This window comes from Oxyura jamaicensis, chromosome 12 (assembly GCF_011077185.1).
Source record: "Oxyura jamaicensis isolate SHBP4307 breed ruddy duck chromosome 12, BPBGC_Ojam_1.0, whole genome shotgun sequence".
In the NCBI taxonomy this organism is placed as follows: domain Eukaryota; kingdom Metazoa; phylum Chordata; class Aves; order Anseriformes; family Anatidae; genus Oxyura; species Oxyura jamaicensis.
This window is the reverse complement of record NC_048904.1, coordinates 6100483-6121593: the sequence shown is the minus strand read 5'-3', so window position 1 is coordinate 6121593 and position 21111 is coordinate 6100483. Positions and strand designations below refer to the sequence as shown.

The following is a 21111-nucleotide window of genomic DNA, read 5'->3' as shown; positions in this document are numbered from 1 at the left end:
CGGGTCGGGCGGCGGCGGCGGCGGCGGCGGCGAGCATGGGGTAAGCGGGCGGCCGGGCCGGGCCGGGCCGGGCAGGGTCGGGCCGGGCGAGCTCCGTGCCCGCCGCGTCCTCGGCAGGAGGGAGGTGGAGGGCTGTCTGGCAGCGGGTCCCGGGAGCGGAGGGGTGCTGGTGGCGCATCCCCCAGGGCTGCGGGAGCCCCGGCTTGCCGTCGCTGCTTCCCGATGCGTTTTTAAAGGAAAGATAAGGGGGAAAAAAAAACACCAACACCAATCCGACCCTTCCGATTCCTGTCGTCGGGCCTGCAGAGGGGTTGAATACGTTTGAGCATGAAAGGCTAAATGTGAGGGTTCTAAGAAATGCGTTTTTTTTTCCATGCCAACGAGCATAGCTATTGCACAGCACAGAAAAGAGAAAATTATTTAAAAAAGCCAAAATCGATACCGAAACCACACGGTTACTTAAGGAATTGTAACCAAGGGCCTCAGCCCACGGAGGTGCATCTGTAAATGATGGAAAACACTCAGTAAGTAGTAGCTAAGCTGCTTTAACTATTTCTTTTCTCAGCTATGGCACCTCTCAGAAGGTGTCTCACGGTGAGGAAAGGGGCTGTTAGGGATTCTCTCGAGCTTCTTCCTTTCGGTTGCATTACAGCTTTGAAAAATCAATGTGGTGTGCAAACACCTGGCCTTAACGTCAGGTTTGCTTTCCAGTTAGGCTATTTTAAGTAACAACAAAACTACAATTGATATTTTTTTCTTACAATTACAAAACAAAAACAACAACAACAGCAAACAGTTATGCCCAGAAACACTGCTTTTGAAAAGCCATCCAAACGTGAGTCCGGAGGAAAACCGCTTACCAAAACTTTCCAAAGAGAATGGTGACCTTGAATGTTTGATTTAGGATGTTTCAACATCAGAAATGAAGATGAACAGGCCTTCAGTTACTCTTTCTGCCGTCACTGGGGCACCAAGTCACTAGTACGTTACCCTCCTGTTACAGACTGCCTGGTAACAGAAGGTTTTTTTTTTTTCTTTCAAATGAGCAGTAAGCTTTTTTCCTTTGAGAAGAGCTCTCTTGTTTCTGCCTGCAAGGTATGCTCCACCCTTTAGTGCCATGCCAGTTTCTCTTAAAAGACAAGTTTTACATTGCTTCTCGATGACGTTTATTTAATACTCGTCTGTTGCTGATGTCAGTTGAGATATTTTTTTGTTATGCTCAGCAAGATGAACATGGTTGTTTATTCCTTGAATGGTTTATATCAGGAGAAGAGACAACAAACAACAAATTCCTTTAGTGTCCTGCACAAATATTACCTTTGATGCTGCCCTTCAAAAAGGGGGGGGGGATGTTTCCCAAACGGTACAGGCATTATGGGTCAGAAAGCATTTAATTCCTCATTCTTTCTCTGGCCATGTTCCTATATCAAGTCACTGCTCTGACTAACTGCTCACAAATCCTAGCTTTTTAAGAGACTTGTCTTAAAAATCTCTGAGGGCTTGTCACAAACTTTGTGGACTGGCCACTGGGCTGCGTGAGCTGGGGGGGGTCTCTTCTCCCTGCTTGGAAAACCTGCCACGATTATGGTGCGATTCTCTGGGACCATGCTAGGGAAGGCTTTGGTCTGGTGCTGCAGGCATTGTTCCTGTGTCCTGTCCAGCTGAGCAGTTGGTAGTTTGCCTGCACTCCTGCTTTTATTCTGAGGTCTTCACCAGAAGTGCAAGTACCAGTTTTGAGTAGGTTTCTTTTTATTACTGTCCTTTAATACCGATTTCCTTCAGTATTCAATATTGTGTATCAGGTGTTGTTGAGGCAGGGGTGCAAGGCACTTTGGGCAGCTCCATGAAGTTCATAATGCAGGCAGTTACTATCCCATAATCTCCTTTTGGTCTTTTTTTAAGACAGCAAATGACATTCCTTTGGAGTGTCATAACAACATACTTTCAAGTACTTGAAAGTATTATGCTTCCCAGAACACTGCATTTAGAGGAAAATTAAGCATTTTAAGTATACAAGTCAGCATTAACTCGGATTCACGTGTTTTCCTTTGTTAGTTTATTCCTAAAGATCATTTCGAGCTTTTAACTCACAGTGTAGGCATTGGTTTCATACCACTAAACTTGTTAAATTTGCCACCATTTTTTCCTTACATATAAGATGAATGTATACAATGTGTACAACGTCTGCTGTTGAAGAATGCATTTAAGGTGTTTCACTTTATTTTTCTTTGAGTTGGATTAGCAAATATAGACTTTTCCCTACTGTGTTCTGTTTTGGAATCCGATTGAGGTTTAGATCGTTTTCCTCTCTCATTCTACACTACTTAGTATTCCTCCTTTAAGAAGCTGCAGAAGCAGAGCACTGGTTCACTGTAACCACAGTGGTCGTATTTTGCATTGGTAACGTGGTTTTTTAGCCTTGGTATGCCAGTTCTCCAATAGTGACCCTTACTGGAAAAGGAAATGAGATGACTCACCCACAGTTCAACTAATTGTGAAATATTTGCGTGTTTAAGGAGGTGGGGCAATACAGAACATCTGTATCAGAGTTGCAGAGGAAAATAATGCAGTTGGCACAGCTAATAATCGGTCGCTCTGAATTGAAACAGAATTACCATTGTACGCAGTTAGTCGGTCTCCATTTCTAAATTAATTTCTGCTCTGAAGTTATGTAACGCTGTAATGCCTTGAGAAAAGGCTGTTCGTCCTGACGTGGTGGGAAAAGGGAGGCGGAACGACAGCCTCCTGGGAAGCCTCAGCCAACAGAGGACAGCCTTGTTAGACTCGGGTTGCGTGCGTTCAGCGTTTGTCACGGGCCGATCCGTGCGTTGTCTTGAGACATGGATCCTCCGTGAAACGGAGAAATCTGTGTCGTTCTGCCCACCCTTGTTTGAAAAGCAGCGTCTGCAATGGACTCCTGTGTGTATAGGGTGGCAAGGACTGTACGCTTCTAACTGTGGAGGATGTGATTATCCTAACTTGCTGTCTCTCAATTTAGATGTTTTTAAGCACATGCATCCTCCTTAGTCATGGAAAAAAATAGTGATGCTGAACTATACCCTGTTCTCTTCCTCTTCCACTATTGCTGTCAGGGACTTCAATTCGGATTTTGTTGTGGATTTTGATGCTTCAGCATCTGTAATAGGTTTCCAATGATGAATTAAGAAAATTGTTATTTGGAAAATAACTTTTTATGCAAGCACTCTCTATTTAATATTCAGGGAATTTCTTTTCCAGTACTGGTCCTCAGTATTTCATGTAACAAATGAGTTAAACTGTATACAGAGCCCTCTCTGTATGGCTTGCATTCAGACACAGGCTTATCCCACCAAGAAACGTAAGCTGCTAGTCTAGGAACAATTCAGGTGTCGATTTGAAGCTATTTAAAAAAATATTCTATGCTTTTTACTAGCCTGAAAAGTAAATATAAGCTTGCACGATTTGTAATGGTGACTTGCATTATAGGGCACTTGTTTTTTGGCTCCATTGCTGACAAAGCAGTTGTGAGCTGCTATTAATGATTCTTCAGCTGCCAGCGTCAGGCAGGGGCCTTAAATGCTGTTGCAGGTTTGTATGATCTGAAACCAAGATGGGAAGAGATTGAAAAATGCTGCTCTGGCACAAGAGGCAGATGTGCATGGTTGGGTTTAGCAGCGTGCTCTTCTAACTACAGAAGGCCATTTCATGGCAAAAAAAACAAGATACTGTGTCTTTGCACGTTTAGGCCAGGTTGAGATTCATCACTTGGGTTAGGTTTAGCGGTTCGTTTTTTCTGTAGGTGTGTCCTTTGTTTCTGTATGTACTTATTAGGGTAGGATGTTTCTTCTAATTCTGTGGGCTTTGCTGTGCCGCTACAAAACAGTCTGAAAAGAGTACGTGTTCTGTGCACGGGTTGACTCTGTGCGAGCTTGTGAAAGCACCCACAGATAGGATAGTCCTCAGGTAAGGGTCCTACAGCCCAGGAAATGGAGAATCCGTGCTTCAAAAGATGGTTAAGAGACCATGCTTCTTACTCAGTAAGATCTTGGGGCATGTGGGTTCCAAAGCTAGCTCCAACTCTGCTGCTTCACGTACTTCATACAGCAGCTATGGCCTGAGGTGTAGCCAGACGTATTTGTGATAAATTGTGTTAGAAATGTGGTAAGGGAAGAGGGGAATGCCTTCAAATTGCCTAGTCTTTTGTAATTGCGCTTGTGCGTTCTGTGGAAGAAACAAGATCGTTGAATTTTAGGAAATTAATAATTGTGCCAACATTGGTCTTTTGGCAAAACCTATTTTTATTAAAAACATTTTATACCATTCATTTTTAATGTGGTATTCTATTCTGTGTTCACTAGTGTGACCTCTGGTTCTCAATTCCACTGAAAGGTCAGCTTAAAAAGTTTTTATTATTATTATTTATTATTTTTTTAGTTATGGAAGGTGCCAGTCATCAAAGTCACCTCTGTGACTTTATGAAAGTCTTGTTAATGGTGATACCGTTTAAAAAGAAAAGTACTGGGCAGCGAGATGTGAACTCTTCTGCAGAGGTCTGTTCTTATTTGGGCAATGTGAGATTTTCCTTGCTTTTTGTCACAGTGGATGGCATGCTTTTCCCGATGAGAGGAAGAGTGAGAAAGCACGTCAGTTCGTTACGGTCTAGGATAGTTCATTTACCTAACTGAGTGTTCAGACAGGAGCAAAATTTCAGTTTCTGACTTCTGTAAGAGTGATGACATACGGTTAACGTGTGGAAAGAGAAGGGTCTGTGCCAGTGAGAGCTACATGGCAAGCGGAGCTGGTGGGTGTGTAACCTAGTTTGAACTTCCTTTGACTGCAGTTTCAGAGTGTTTGGTAAGTTGCACCCCAAGCTGAATTTGCTAGAATTGTTTTTGTTTTAAACTTTAACTCTCCAGCCAAGTCAGTTTCTAATTAGTTGCTTAAGTATGAGGAATTTTAGAACTGCTTTCTAGAATTAGTATTGTGGTGTTGTATGCATAGTATTGCAGTTGTTGTTTATTGCAGGGCAAACTTTCTGCAACACTTAATGATTCAGTTGGACTTGTTCTATTAATTTGGTTGACCATTTCGGAAAAAATCTCTCTCATTGACTTTATCTTGGCTTCAAATTTTTACTGGCATGGGGGAAATGACATTCGGTACTCTTAAAATGGGATCCTAGCAATAGAATGGGAACTGTTGTTCATTTGCCTTATCTGTCTGTGCATATAATCGGTGCACATTCTCTTTTTGCTGCTAAAGGAGCATGCTAAATCTGTTTATTGTCTGTAGAAGTGAGTGTTTTTATAGGGCTTAAGAACTGTTTTCATGCTGAAGGTCGAATGGACTGTTCTGAAATTGTCTTGTGACCTGCATGAAGTTAATGTTAATTCTGGTACTGTTGATGAAGGACTTCTGAATGCAGCTTTGACATTTCCCCTCTTTGTTACATGCATTTTTAATGTCAGTTGCCTACAGCAATTACTCTGAGCTGTCTACAAAGTGGACAACAGTACATTTCCTGGGAAGCATCCCCGCGAAATTGTATTTTTAGTATGTGCTATAAAAGAATGTATGTAACTAGATATATTTAGTACAAGAGAACTGCTTAGAGGCCAAGAAGAGATGCTTGGGTACGTTTTCTGTTAGAAGCTGTAGGATCTGAGTGTCAGATCTCTGAGTAAAATCAAAAGCTCTAGGAAGTTCCCTCCCTGCCACTTTCTCATATAGGCTGTTTAAGAACACGTTGTGCAAAACTGTTATATGTTACTTGAGAATATTGTGGAATTAGTGTCTTCCAAAATATAATTACCTTTGGTTGCAGTTGGTCTTTGTGTATGAAATTAAGGTGTGTTATTTTGGGCTTAAAGCTGTATAAAGTAACCCACGCCAGCTTCCTATTTGAACAAACAGAAAAAGGACCCATTCAGGATGTATTTAGCCAACCTTTCCTCACAAGGGCTGTGGCATTCTCATTTTCTGTAACACTGTGCAGTTGCAAGGGTTCGTGGCTTGCCACGGCCTTATCCTTCTTGCTTTAGGGTTGCTCCTGATTGCAGAGCTGGCTCGGCTGATGCTAAGGGCTGCCTAAGTTGGTCCTAACGTTGGAGGACTTTGCTCAGGGTTGTTCTGGCTGCAGTTAGCTGAGGTGTGACAAGGATTACTTCTTCGGGCTCCTGGTGCAAATTTGCCTTCTTTTGAGGGTACCCAGAAAGAACAAGGGAAAGTTGTGGGAAATGTTACTGGGCTTCGAGAGGAGTTAATCCATGTCTGTGCTAGAGCAGCAGTTAGTGATTCTTTGGGCTGATACTCTAATGATGGGTTAGCCAAAGTGAAATGAAAACATTACCTTCGTGTGAAGGAAGTGTATGTGGCCAGACCCCAGGAGGAATGCTCTCAAGTGGTAATTTGAGTTACCAGTTATCTGAAAGGCCACCACAGGGAGTTTCCAGTTAACACAATGACATAGCAGTTACTCAAACCTACCACTCTGCTGAAACTACCAATATTTCATAGTTCTGAAACCCTGCTATTCAATCTGAGTCTCAAGCTGACCCACAGGCTGGTCTGTCTACCAAATGTTAATGCCATGCTAATGTTTTCCTGTGAATATTAACCCCACAGGAGTTTGCTTTCTATGTAAATGTTTTTTTTTGAGTCTCTAGAAAAGGGGTTCTTACCTCTTGAATCTTCATGCTAAAATACTAGACAGAGAAAGTATGTTGCTTGTGAAGTTGTAAAATATAACCCCTCTGTTACAGCCCTGGGAGGTCATATTGGTTGTTCTTAAAAAGTTTGTCTTTTATTTTTCCACTTAATGTTAGAGGCAGGATATGGCATTGTGTGGTCGTGACTGAGATACTGAGCGTTAAGAGAGTGTCTTGGTATGGAGACTTGTTTGGTTTTGTTCTGTACCAGGATCAGGACAAGTCTGGGCATTTACCATTCTGTCATGCTTCTGGGAACAGTATCCTCTTCCGGAGCTGTAAGGAATGCCATGTGGATACTTATTTTTATTTTTTTTTTGACTTCTTGGAATGGCCTAAATTACCTTCTGAGGTTTTTCCAGACCACCCTGCTTTACAGCTGTAACTCAGTATTTGTAAATGTTTGCCTTTGAAAGCAACCATGTATCTTTGAAATGAACCCTGCCAACATGTTTCTTGTAGCATGGAACAAATCTTGGAACAGAGCAAAACTTGTGGAATAAATAGGCTGCTTCAAATATTTTTTTCAAAACTAGGTGGTCTTGTTCTTTTGGGCGTTGTGTTGTTTTTCTTCTTTTTTTAAAGACAAAAGTTGTAGTGTGTGCCACTGTCACGAACACACAGATATGCAAAAACTTTCTTTACAATAGTGCTTATAAAATGTCACAAAACTAGGTGATACAAACTGCTAAGGAGGTTTAAAAACTTGGATATTTTCAAAAGCTTTAAGTACATGCAGAACATTTCTTTTTTTTTTAAAAAAAAAATAGTGTTTAAAGTTGAGGTCTCCTATATGGAAAAACAGCTGCCTTGAGAATTAACATCTACAAATAGTACCTCTTAGATCGTGGGTTTGGTTTTACCTTTTTAATGTCAGTTGCATCTCATTCAGTACCAAAAGGCTAAAACAGGCCCTAATCACGTATCTCCCTTTATGTAAACTCGTACATGGCTTAGATTGTTAGCATACTTCAAAGGTAAGATGGGTCTGCAAGGTATACTCAGTGGATACACAATTTAGAACTTTCCAAATGTAAGAGAAGATGAGTAGAAGTGGAGCAGACTGAGCAAGAGACTGCAGAGATAGGAAAGGGCAGGGAGTCCTCTCTTCAGATTTACTTCCTGTGGATTTTGAGAAGTTGCAGTTCATCACTGTTACGGTAAAGCTGCTAGTGGGTTTGTATTTTGTTTTCAATTAAGTTATTGGCAAAAGTTAGCTCCTATTATGTGAGGAGAAAAAAGCAGGAAGTGTCAGTGAATGAGCTCAAGCTGTTTATAAGTGTGTGGTTTATTTAAAGACTATGGTATATAATGTAGGAGTCTGAAGACCTGTGTGCAGACTGACGCCAGCACAGCGTTCCAATCTTGGGCTGTGGCCACCCCGCTTTCTGCACCATGATGTCTGTTTTCAGAGTTCATGGGGTAAGGTGTATATTTGGTTTGGTTTTTGTTTGTTTTGGGATTTTAGTTTGGTTAACTATCCAGTAAGAATCTTTAAGCTACAGTCCTTTGTTTATTCATTTTCATGTATGTGTAATGCAGACTAACAACTGGTAAATAAAATAATATTTAATGCAAATATATATTTTTCCAAGTATTTTCAGAGTCCTTTCAAACAAATTCATCACATGAAGGCAAGTAAATAAAGCAATGGTTTCTTTTAAGAAAGGCTTTCTGGAATTAGTACACCATAGGAGTCTTTATACATTATGTGGCATATCTTATCTGCTAGAGCTTAGACAGTTCACTGAGTAAAGTGAATGGTGAGCACCATTCTAGCCTTACTTGAGTGTTTTCTACAATTTCTGGTAGCCTTCCTGAACTTTTTTCAGCAGCTGTACTCATGGGAGTCTCAGGGGGCTGTAACCATTCCTTACTGCATGTCAGTGTTGCTGAATATCCAGGAGGAAGTGCTCAGGGCAGTACTCCTTTGGTGGTAGAAGGACAGGTTATATACTTGCAAGTTCATATGGTTTTGCTTTCTGTAAATGTCCTGGTACCTTGTGCTGTTTCAAAAAGTTAGTCCGCATGAACCCAAGAACTGGTAGGAAAGTTATGCTGCTGTTGCAGAGCTGATGATAAAAATGCCTGCAGAAGTCCAGTTGTGTACAGTCCTTGGAAAACTTTGTGAAGAACCAACTCATGTCTGTTGTTTCGCTCACTGGGCTGTTTCTGAAGGTTTATAATTTTGGTCTGCGGTAATCACACAGGATTTCAATATGTAGAACTGAATCACAGTGTTTACACATAGGAATACAGAACCACGCTCTGAAGTGGGTGTACCTGACACACCTCTATTATAAATGTCTCCATTCTCGTCTTTAAAAGATGCATGCAAAAGCAGTCATGTTGTTTTAGCAAAGATGCAGACAAATGATGAAAATAAAAATCACAACGTGGTCTGAGTTGGAAGGGACCCCAAAGCCCACCCCGCCCCAACCCCCTGCCATGGGCAGGGCCCCCTGCCCCCAGCCCAGGCTGCCCCCAGCCCCATCCAGCCTGGCCTTGGGCACTGCCAGGGATGGGGCACACACAGCTCCTGGGGGCAGCCTGCGACAGGGCCTCACCGCCCTCTTGTGAAGAATTTCTTCCTTATGTCTCATCTAAATCTACACTCTTTTAGTTTAAAGCCATTACCCCTTGTGCAATTGTTACACCACCTGACAGGGTCCCTCCCCAGATTTCCTGCAGCCCCTTTTAGGCACTGGCAGGCCGCTGTGAGGTCTCCCCGGGGCCTTCTCCAGACAGGTCAACCCCAACTCCCTCAGCCTGTCACCACAGGAGGGGTGCTCCAGCCTCTGAGCATCTTTGTGGCTTCCTCTGGACTCGCACTAATAGTTTCATGTCCTTCCTGTGCTGGGGGCCCCAGAGCTGAAGGCGGGCTCCAGGTAGGGTCTCACACGCGACCCCCTCGCCCTGCTGCCCATGCTGCTGGTGGTGCACCCCGAGGTGCCGCAGGCTTTCTGGGCTGCAAGCACACATCGCTGGCTCATACCTGGGGTGTTTCTAAGAACTTGGTGATACGGATATGGTGTTTTTTACCCTAAGCTTTGTTATCATCACATTTCTTACTGGAGATAGTAAACAGGCAACGAGACGTTCTTCTGTGAGAAGAAAAGTTTATTACAGTTAAGCAAATGGAGCTTGTGCTTCAAAACTGACCAGTGTTTATCTGTTGGTAGCCAGCTGGGCTGCAGACGGGCTGGTACTGTCCTCTTTCTTGTCATAACAGAACTGAATTTGGTCCTGAAAGATGAGAACTCTGCCAGTTTTCTGCTGTGCTTTTTTTTTTTTTATTTGTGATGAGCAGACACATCTCTACTGTTTTTTCAATTTCTTAGGTTTGTTTGAATTTTGCCCATGCTTTGGTAAAGTTCAGCAAGGTTCATTGGCTACAGAAATGACAAATTTTATTATTCTTTGTCAGGCCTCCTGATCTCTTTCCTTGACACAGGAAGAACCTATAAGACTTTTTTTTTTCCTCTGCTAATGTTGCTCAGTAATAACTAACTGAGTATAATGGAAAAGTTAACTTCCCTGGTAAGAAAGCTTTCTCAGGGTTGAAATGGAAAACACTGGCACTCCACAGCTAGCTGTAAGCCTAGTTAATTCTTGTTGCTGCACAGGTTCGGCAGCTGCCTGTAGTTTGTCGCAGGCAGTCGTGTATGTCTTGTGAACAGTGCAATCAAGATGGTTAAGTCTGATGTGTAAATACATTCTGCACACTTCTATTTCTTCTTCAGTAAATATTTGAATGTATACGATGAGTTATATAAATATTCTATATAGAAATATATATTCTGTTCATAATCTGGTAAGGAACCTGTATAATAATCGTACGTCCATCATTTTGCAAAAGTGCAAATAAAAGTGCCAAAGCATGTGTGCACCTCCATGGCTGTGCAGCTGTGTTGCAGTTATCTGTTTGTTCTCTCAGCAGTGTTTCTGACGTGGTTACTGTGTCTTCAGGAGGCTGCAACAGTTCCTGCTTCCTGTTTTGTGTGTAAATGCTGAGGTGCAGTAACAGTAGGCAAACCACTAACAGACTCAGTGCTTCACTAATAAATCCGTAGTGCTGTACTTGGTACTTCACAAAGTCAGCGCGCACTCGAGTTAATACACATTCAATCACAGATAAGTGTTGCTCAGGCTCTTGAAAGAGATTTGACCCAATTTCCAGGCTGTTGTAGAAGAAAAATAAAATTGATGGGACCTCTGCTAGGGGAAAAAATGCATTTTAGGTTAAACCTGTTTTATTTGTCAACACTTACGTTCAGTGTCCAGCTTACTGAGAGTTAAGTTGCTCTAGGAGACTGAGGTCAGGTCTTGTGAATTTGGGCTAGGGAATTTATTTTTATTATTTTTACGCTTTATTTTTATTTATTTTTATGCCAGTGACTTAACCTTCTGGTGTAATAGATAATCCAAGATATTTTTTTATATTGGATGTCTGGTTGGTAGCTGAGTGAAAAATGCTGGAGGTTCTAGAGAGATGTCATTTTGTTTAAAGATGTTAACAGGAAACTGAACAGGAAACTAGAAAGCTCTGTAGCCAAAATCTCTACGAAGAAGCAAAAACAGGATGGATATTAAAACAGCTGTCTACTCATTATTTTAGAGCTTGTTCTTCATTAAGAATGGACTTCCTGCAATTGTTTCCAAAACTGATGCATGATGCATTTCATAAGAAATCCAAATGCAGGAGACTGGCTTCCTTGAAAGAAGGGCTTCAATGAATGCAGACCATAGCAAACAAATCCTGTAAATTAATACTTAAAAGGTCTCAGATTCCAGTACTTTGCTTTTTTATTCCAGTATTCCTAAGACGACATAAAATTGTATGGATTTTAGGCTTCTAAAAAGGGACTTTTCAGAAAACTACATAACTTTTCCTATGACAGACAAACATAGGCTCAGCACTGAGTATTTAATTTTGTACACGCTTACTTTTTTCTGTCCTGTGTGGTAAGCAGCACTTAGTCATCTCCGAAAGCTTTACGTGTGCCTCCATCACCTGGTAGTCCTTACAGAGGTTAGAGTTGGTATCATCTTTGGCCTCTCCACACTAGTTTTTGGTGTTTTAGGCTGTGTTTCTGTCTCCTATAATTAGTATAACACGCTCATTGTTGCAGTACAGTTGGAAGAAGTGCACATCTTTGAAACCATTTGAAACATGGCTTCTAACACTGCTCTTTTCAAATGCCAAGGAACCTGGCAGGAATCTGCAGCGTGCAGAGGTCAGCTCAGTACCATGACTGTCCCTGGAAGCCTTCCTTCCTTGTGCATCAAGGACTTGCTGTCGCTCATAAGACAAAGAAAGGCATTTCATGTCAGGCATGCCTACCTGTATGTCCAAGTAATACTTGGAAAATTAACCAGTGGAATGAACGAATGTGAAACCTTATCTCTGTAATCTTTTGGAATACAAGGGGACATGCAGTCACACCAAAATAAGCAGGATCAAGTACTCACGCTCTGTCCTGTTCATGGGCAGCGGAGAGGACTGCTTGCCAGCAGTTGGCCAGCTTCCACTGATTTAGCAGACCTGACCTTGTGTAGCACTGGATTTGACTGAATTTTATTTCTTATTCAAATGCATGAAATAGTACCACTAACAGATTGAAGGAAGAGTGCTGTGTTAGCTACGGAAGGCTAGATTAAAGGGTAAGAAATTTGTGTGAGGCTTACTTCTGCTGGTGTCTTTCTTGCAGTTTTGGAACCCTCGTTGCGATTGGAATTACCGTTTTTGCAGTGATTGTAATTACTATCATTCTGTGCCTCACTTGTTCGTGTTGCTGTTTGTATAAAGCATGTCGAAAACCACGGCGTAAGTACCTGTATATTTACTTTCTTTTTCTTGTAATCACAAGACTATTTTTTTCCCCCTGCAAAATTCTATTCCTGTAAGAGGTAAACATGTTTCCTTACCTCTCTGCTACAGCAGTTACAATAGCTAAACATTGAAAATAAGCATTTAAGCTGCTCTAAAACATGACATAGCAGAGACATTTTTGCATGTCTTCTAAGCATTTAAGAAATTCCTCTATTCTCCCCCAGAATGCATGGATTTTGTTTTTATTTTTATGTGGTTTAGGTAAATGAGGAATAGAATGAAAAAATAATTTTAATTTTTCCCTAGTCTCTTAAAAATATACTTGAAAAATACACGTCAGGCCCAGCACCATAGCATTAGTTGTTCAGGAGTTAAGTAAAACATCTTTACTGCCAAAAGATAAATCTTGCATTTGAAGAATGAGAAGTCTTCACCACTATGACAGACTGAAAATAAGTGAATTTGCGTGTCCTTGGTGATCACTGGGAAAACGATTATTCAAACTGTTTCACAAGATATGTTCTTTATTCTTTCACTGCTAAGGAAAATCACATACTTCAAAAGCAATGTTATGGTAGTACAAATCCTGCAACTTTAATATTGCAAATTCTCAGAATTTACAGAAAGCTTTTGTACTTCTAGGCTTGATGTTAGCTTAGTCATTATATACCATGGGAATTTTTGAAGTCAAAGCTGTGTTTTATTGATCATATCGATATGTAGCCTTTAGACCATTTGTTGGTCTTCTGTTCTTTATGTTGTATTTGAGTAATTTTGGAATACATTTTTAATGTTTTCTCTTTGTTCTAAATATTTGACAAATAGAATGATACTAAGCCAAAAAAAAAAGTTTGAGATGGTGATTAATATGGACGAACAATATGCTGTTTAAAGTAGCATGATCCTCCTCTGAGAACAGATTACAAAACAAGTATTTTAAAGGGAAGCACTAATGAAAATTTGTCTTGATTAAATATTAATAAAAGCATTTCAAATGTTAGCTGAGATTAGTCTGCATACAGTCGCTGAAACAGTGAATGCGTCTTTATGACAGGATTTAAATTCAAGTAGAATAAAAGCTATCTTTTGTTGTTCCTTATGTGTTAAGTGGAATCTTGATCAATGTTTGTAATTGCAGCCTGAAGAAGAATGAGATACTGAAACCAAATTATTGTAGTTTATTAGAAATTGTTAATCTTCCCTTACTCCAATAAGGGAGATGAACCGATTACCCAATGTTAGCTCCTACACAAAAATATGTGTATTTGCCTTTCTGTTATAATGTACAAAGATGTACTAACACATAAGTGTGTTAGTACACAGACTACATTAAAAGGAAACTCATTTGGTCAAACATGATAGGAAGCTCCTTGCCTCATAAAGGAGATCTTTATTACCTTTATCCTTTAAAACAGACAATAACTTTAAAAAATAAGCATTTTTTTCCAGTCTCATACTGAATGATACATCGCTCGGCCACAGGGATGGGTTCCTGGTTTTTGAACAGTCCAGGAAAAAATGTCTTTGCTCTTTGTGGTTGAGAAATAAGGAAATGGGTGGGAGAGCAGCCAGTTTGTGAAAGTTTTTACTACCACTTAGATCAATGGAAGAATATTTTGAGACATACATCTCTAAATCTTTTTGTGGAACTTCAGAAATGATATTGAGCACATTTTGGAGTAAGAAAGTGATCTCAAGAGAAAGCATTTTTTATATTACCGTTGTTGGCTTTCCCAGGTGGTCTCCTAGAACCACCAGAACTAACCACATTCCTTTTGGTTTGTAGCTGTTGTGACCACCACTACTGCCACAACAGTGGTTCATGCTGCCTACCCCCAACCGGGAGTGCCACCCAGCTACCCAGTAGCGCCGTATCAAGGATATCAGCCAGTGGCTATCCAGCCACAACCGGGAATGCCAGCAGCACCGTACCCCACACAGTATCCTCCCCCTTATCCCATGCAGCCATCAGGACCTCCAGCTTACCATGAAACAGTGGCAGGTAAGGCAAGAATGCTTTCAATGCTTTTTTCTCTTGAATAGCAAAAAAGATGGTGACATTGGAGTCAATCCTCTATTATTACATTTATTATATTTTATATTAATGTAAATGTAAGCAAACTATTTACAACTGGAGTCACAGTAGATGTTAAATTTCATCCTTATTGAAATTTCCCTATCCCCATTTCTGTATTAATCATTGCAAGAGGAGATGTAACTGGCACTTCATTGACAAAGTTTGCTGGTGTATAGGAGTACCAGTGGATCCAGTAGAACCTTTTAATGATTCAGTTGAAATTTCATATTAAATAGTTAACATATGTATAGTAGTTAATACTTACTGAATGTTTTAATCTAAACACACATGGCTTTTGCTCGTACTTCAGTAGTTTGCTAGAACAACCAGTCTGTGATCAACTTCAAATCAGTTTGCTGATGACTGACAATTAGAATTATCGGAGTATTTTTTTTTGTATGCTTTCCTTCTTTCACAGCATTGCTTTCATGTAGCTTTACTGTTGCTATGTCTAATTCTAGTTTGTTCTGGGAATAACTGTTCCCTGAAGAATTGGCTCATGACTATCCAGAGAGACCAAAACGATGCTGTTAGGTATCCTAAGGTCTTTGAGCCCTCTTATGTACCACACTGTTCATCCTTCTACTTGGAAGGATGAACAAAGTTAGTTCAAGCAAAGTTAGTCTTGAATAGTAGGTAGTGCCCCTAGAAAGTTATTCTTTCATAACAACTCAAATGTAAAATGACTGTTCATGGTCTTACATATTTACAAACCAGTTATAAATTGAACACTAACAATGCGCAAATGAGTTCAGCGTGTAAAAACACTGACTTTACAGGCATGCGTATTTTATTTTTCCTTCATAAACTCTGAAGAAGCTGTGGACTTTAGGGGACTACCCCCAGAGTGCTTTGGCTTCATCTCTATAGTGTGAGGGGCTCAAAGAAATTTTGCTTCTCCTACTCTCTGGTTTCTCAAACTGTTCCTCAATTAAGTTGTTTGTTAGTTCTAAATTTTTATTTTTTTCGGAGAGAATCTTAAATCGCTTTCCATGTTACTAGTTCTTTCCCTTCTTTGCCTTGTTTATTAGCCAAGGGCCAGCCTCTTAATTAGGTCATGTGCAGGAGAGAGAATACCTGCTCTGTCACACAGGAGCCAAACACACCTATCAACTTACAAGATCATTGAAAGATAGCCACATTCTCGGGATCTGATCAGGTGCTGTGTTATTTGAACTAACTGGTGCTATTGGACAGACCTGAAAATGAAAGTGCCACTTGAAGCAGCTTGTCGCACAATACTAGAAATAAGGATATAGCTTGAGTGATACATTTAGTATATATGTCAAACTCTTTAATATGCTTGGTAGAGGTGGGCCACTTTTTTTTTTTTTTAATTTTAAATTTTAATTTTGCAATTACCTTGTTGACAGTTACCAGAAAAGCACTTCCCCTGAAGGAATCCTAAGATGCTTTCTCTAGTCCTTTTTATTTTGCCCATTGGTTTATTTTTACTTCTCCGCATAGTGTCATGTGTATCTTGTTGTTTGTACATCTCTGACTTCCACCAGATCATTTTTTTTTTAAACTGTCCTCCCCTGAAAGCTATGTCCTTGTAGCTGCTACAATACGCACATATATCACAATTTTTAATCTAACTTTTGAAATGCAAATGCTGTATGAATTAGGGCCAACTACTTCCGAGTCCAATTAAGATGCTAGTTAATTTGAACCTCTTAATCATGTACTTAAAACACTTGTCATTTTAGAAAGAAATTTCTAATGGTAAATTTTACAAATCCTGTGTTTTTTTTTTCTTTTGCAGCTGGTGCTGGAGCACCTTATCCAATCAGCCAGCCCCCTTACAACCCTGCTTATATGGATCCTCAGAAGCCCACCTATTGAACAGACCTACTACCGTGCTTCTGCATACAAAACTTTTTAAAATATAATTTGTTCTGTTTACACCGTGCAGCTGTAGTACATTATCCTGGAAGACAGCAATCCTTTGTCTAAGTAAAGTGGAAATTAATTCAGTATCCTTTGTGGTTTTAAATGTTTCAAGTACTTCTGCAAGAAGTTGCTCATTTATACCTCAAGCAAATACAAAAATTGATTTTGTTCAATATACAGTAAGGAAAGTATGAAGGGGTGCTTCAGAAATAAGAACCACAATAACGTTTATCATGCAATAATTTTGAAGTGTGGTAGAAAGGAATGGTCAAATGAGCATTATCAAACATACAAAGCTGTAGCAATCTTTTGCACAGTGTTAAGTCTGAGAAACTCTGTGATATGTGTTCTGCCAGTTCTGAAGTTACTAGCATGAGGTAAGCTTCCATATAATACATTTCATTTATTGTTTAAAAAAGATTTTTACTTTTTTGAAGTGCATTTGCCTTCAGTAAGGGTAATGATCCATGTTTTAATTGTGTTTGGACTAGTTGCGTTATTCTGTGCTAAATAGCATGAGTTGGTCATTTTCTTGTTTTCTTTCCCAGTTTTAAGGCTTAAAAACCGTGCCTTCATTGGGCATTTTCTCAGGCTGTTTTACTTTATAGCTAGAAATCAGCAACAAAACCAAACCTCTGCTGTTCACTAGAACAAATAGATCAAAAGATGAAAACCCAAGAATTTTTCTTAAAAAATATTGGACAAGTACTTGGTTTGCTTAATAGTCGCTTAATAGTCATATGTTGTTGATGAGTTTGGGGAAAAAAAATAGCACCTTAATCATACGTTGAGCAGAAGTGACTGCCAGTGTTGAGCCATTCTTTGTCACAGAGAAGGGATTTATTTTACAGGATATATGTGATGTCAGAAGTAGACTTTTTTTAAAAAACGTTTAGGGTTTGTCACTGTCTACAACGGGAACCTAGAGATGACGCATCTTTATGAACCAAGTCTGCATCTGAATAATATGTGTGTCAAAAAAGAAATGCCAACCAAACTTGGAGTAGAGGTTTAGCCTCCCTTTTGTCTTCAACATTCCCATAAAGCCAAGTGAGAACGAGAAGTAAGGACTATGAAGAGTGGTAGGATTTGGTCACAGAGCGGTAATATGTTTTCAAGAACTATTAGCAGTGTTAGAAAGGCTTTTGGCTCTTGTACTGATCAAGTGAATCATGATTTTTAGTGTCCTCTACAACTCTACCTTTTCTAACATTGAAGTACAATATTTCATACACAGATTTTACTTGTTTAGAGAGGTCTTTTAGCCACTTGTCCTCATGATTCTACATTTAGGGTGTATTACTGTTTAAAAGACAGTGAACTTACATAACTGATGGCATTGTTTTACCTCATACGATGGATGGAAGCTGCTACTGTCAAAGGCAGCCTTATTTCCAGCCTTATTTCTCTAACTGATTTTGGCGGGGGCCCCCCCCCCCCTGTTTTTTTTTTTTTAAGAAAATCTTTAGGGCATTTCAGGAGAAACTTGTGGATTTTTTTTTAACATGGAGAACCATGACAACCTATGCCCCTATGTCACACCACTCCGAGTGTCTGAGTTAATAGCATGCAGTGGTACCAAGAGGCACCCACGGAGTGCACATTCCTCTATGTTCCTCCCCTTTCCTGCCTTGAAAGCTGGAAAATCAGGCAATGCTTCCTAACGCTGTTAGGAGTTCAGTGGGAACAACTAGAAATGGACAGTGTCCCCTGTACGGAGGATGAAGTCTTTCCCTACAAATCTGGATTTTTTTTGGGGTAGGACAATAACTGCAGAAATAATCCCTTTTGTATAGATCCCTACTCCTGTGTGTTTATTCATTTAGAATGGCAGAGATTCCAGCAACTTTGTTAGTCAGCTGCCTGATGGAGTCCGGCCAGTGAAATGCAGCCAGCTCTTGGGCAGTTCTTGGAGCACAGGTACAATGTTCTAATGTTGGCCCTCATGAGGTTGTTACTTTGCACCTCTTCCTTTCTTCTGTCTGATGTAGCAAAATGTATGGTTTGTGGTGGTGTTAGTAGGGTTATGTTTTGGATAAAAAGGGAAAATCTGCAATTTCATGACACATTGGCTTAATCATCTGCCATCGTCCACAAGGAAAAGACAGTAGGAAAGTAAACTGGCAACAATAAAACTCCCCAGATCTAATGTTTTGCGGTAGATGCAGTGCAGATCAAATAAATTGCCCTGAAATTGACTGCATGAGGAGTGGTGGGAGGAGATGAGGGATAGGGTTAAGGAGCCTGTTAATTTATGCTTCTCTTTCGATGAACATCTGCTGATGTTGACTATATTCAAGTGAAGAGATGAATCATTAATACACAATGAACTACTTCAGTTGTGTTGTTACTACTTCAGTTAAAAAATTGGTTGAAGGAAGAGAAAATGGTTTGCTTTCCTCATTTCAAAATTGGAACACTTAATTGGGTCTTTTCTTACTAATGCATTAATAAACATTATTGATACAGTGTAGGACCAAATTTTATGCAGTTATTGCTGTGCAACCCAATTAAACTTGTTTTCATATAGTCAAATGAATGGGACAGTTACAGAAATGATGGAGAACTTGTACCTTAAACTTGTTCAAGTACTGGTAATGTGTCAGTCCCATTTGCTAATGTCTTTACATCAAACTAGTTATCCACAGTACTGTAGGGAAGGGGTAATGGAATTCATATTTTAAATGTTGAGTTTGTTCTTTTTTTTTTAAGTTCTGTAAGTGCCTTTGTTTCAGAAATGTTTTGTGAAATTCAATACAGTATGACATTCTGTTGGACTGAATTTACTAGATAATCATTGTTGACTTTTACATACCGTAAACTAGCTTTGTATGTTGTTTGTAATTCAAATGTAAGTGTTCGAAAGAAATGGTATAAACTCTATGCACCTTTGTAATAAATGCAGTGTTTGAAATATATTCTATTACTTTTGTTTTCTCAGTGTGTCTGAGTGCTGAGTCTGAGTATTTAGGAGTGTGTCTGCAAAGCTACATTTTACTTGTGTTTGACAGCCAGTGTATTTTAGGTTATCTTGTATTGTGAATATAACTTTTTGGTAATGGAGCCTGAAGCCTAATCAAAATTGTACGGCACAATTACAAAGGAACAACAAGATGAGCTCCTGAGTGATATTCTGATGGTGTGCTTCAAAGCTGATCTAAAAGAATTGCTTCCGAGGTCTTGTCTAGACAATATGTGAATGCGCTAGCTAACAAGTCCCAAGATACTTGAAAAGTCTCCTGTAGACTAGATGATAGACTCCAAAAAAATTATTATTTGAAGTCTAATGTCCTTTTCTCAACACATTTTGACTTGCCTGTCAAATATCATACACCTTGTTTTTCAACTACACAAATTTGGTGATGCTTTCTAGTCTGCGTGAAAACATTTTAGGTGATGTTTTTCGGTATCTTTTCCGTTGTTTTTAAAATATATACATATTTTGAAAGTATTAGTCCTGAGTCATTAGTCGTTCAGTTGAAAATATTTGCTTTGGGTGGGTCAGGAATGCTTTTTGTAAGATACCACATTGTAGTGAATTGGTTGATACTTGGTAATCATTATTGTCTTGGATTGACAGCTAAGTTTCCAGCATAGGATTTAATTATCTATATATTTACTTTTATTTCACACTTTAATTTTATTTCACATTTTCTCAACTGAATTTCTTTTAGTTAATTTTTGACAGCAGATGAAAAATATTGCTGCAATTAAAATAACTTTTGGATCAGGTGCTTTCATTCTAACATCTCCTCCTCCTGCAGCTGGTTTCCATGGTTCATTCTCCAATGTCACTTTGGCCCTGGAATCAGGTAGGATCTGTTTTATAGACTGCTGGGCAGGTGTTGCAGAATAGCTGTGATGTGGAGGAAGTCTTTAGCAAAACAAATCATTTCTCTACATCCTCAACATACCAAGGTACATTCCTGTTCTGTGCTCTCTCTGCTAGGAAACTCAGCAGTTATGTGGCTGGAATATAACAGCCAATATGAAAACAAACCAGCAGTTTTCCTCTAGATAGTTTCAAAAATAGGCCACCACTTGAGCAGCTGCTCAGAACAGCATTTCAAATGCAAGCATTAGAACTAAAACTTTTAAGATTAATGCCAGGTGAACTATATTTACCGGCTGCAGGGATTAAGCACTCAGCACATCGTTAGCTGTTTGCAGTTAAACTTCACACGGAAAGTGTTTACCCTCACTCTTAGAAGAATTTTGATAAACTTCAGCCTCAGTGGGGTTGTAGGTCTTTATGAAGTCACAGACCACCTCTTTGTATCAGTCTGCTAAATTATAATCAATGAGATACAGCTCTTCAACAATTTAAACAGAAGTTTGCATTCATAGCAGATAATACAGTCCTTACACAGGCAAACTAGAAGTCCTGTAATTGACCTTAATGTATTAAACATTGCAGACTGTGACTAACACAAAACATTACTCTCTGGTTAAGATAACTGACAGTTAAATAGCCTAGCACAGGCTAACCTTTCTTACGCTATAATTTGCACAGGTGGGATTAAGATGAGTAACAAGTTCCACAGCTCAGGTGAGATGTTTTCTGCAGTGTTTTTTATTTGCCATCTTCACCTATTACAGTTTGGCTTTTAAAAATGTGAGGC

The 21111-nt window shown here is 39.7% G+C and overlaps 1 protein-coding gene across 1 annotated transcript; it reads left to right on the top strand.

Moving 5' to 3' along the window:
* The first annotated feature begins 6 nt into the window (after window positions 1-6).
* SHISA5 (shisa family member 5) lies at window positions 7-19429 on the top strand. The gene is made up of 4 exons (XM_035337396.1): window positions 7-40; window positions 12398-12513; window positions 14306-14521; window positions 16362-19429. The coding sequence occupies exons 1-4, from the start codon at window positions 36-38 to the stop codon at window positions 16439-16441; spliced, it is 417 nt and encodes a 138-aa protein (XP_035193287.1). The 5' UTR covers window positions 7-35; the 3' UTR covers window positions 16442-19429.
* Window positions 19430-21111: the final 1682 nt, after the last annotated feature.

Excerpts from the sequence above, each read along its gene's own strand:
- SHISA5 (XM_035337396.1), top strand. Across the intron at positions 12,514-14,305 it reads AGCATGTCGAAAACCACGGC|CTGTTGTGACCACCACTACT; the intron begins GTAAGTACCTGT and ends TTTGGTTTGTAG. Across the intron at positions 14,522-16,361 it reads TTACCATGAAACAGTGGCAG|CTGGTGCTGGAGCACCTTAT; the intron begins GTAAGGCAAGAA and ends TTTCTTTTGCAG.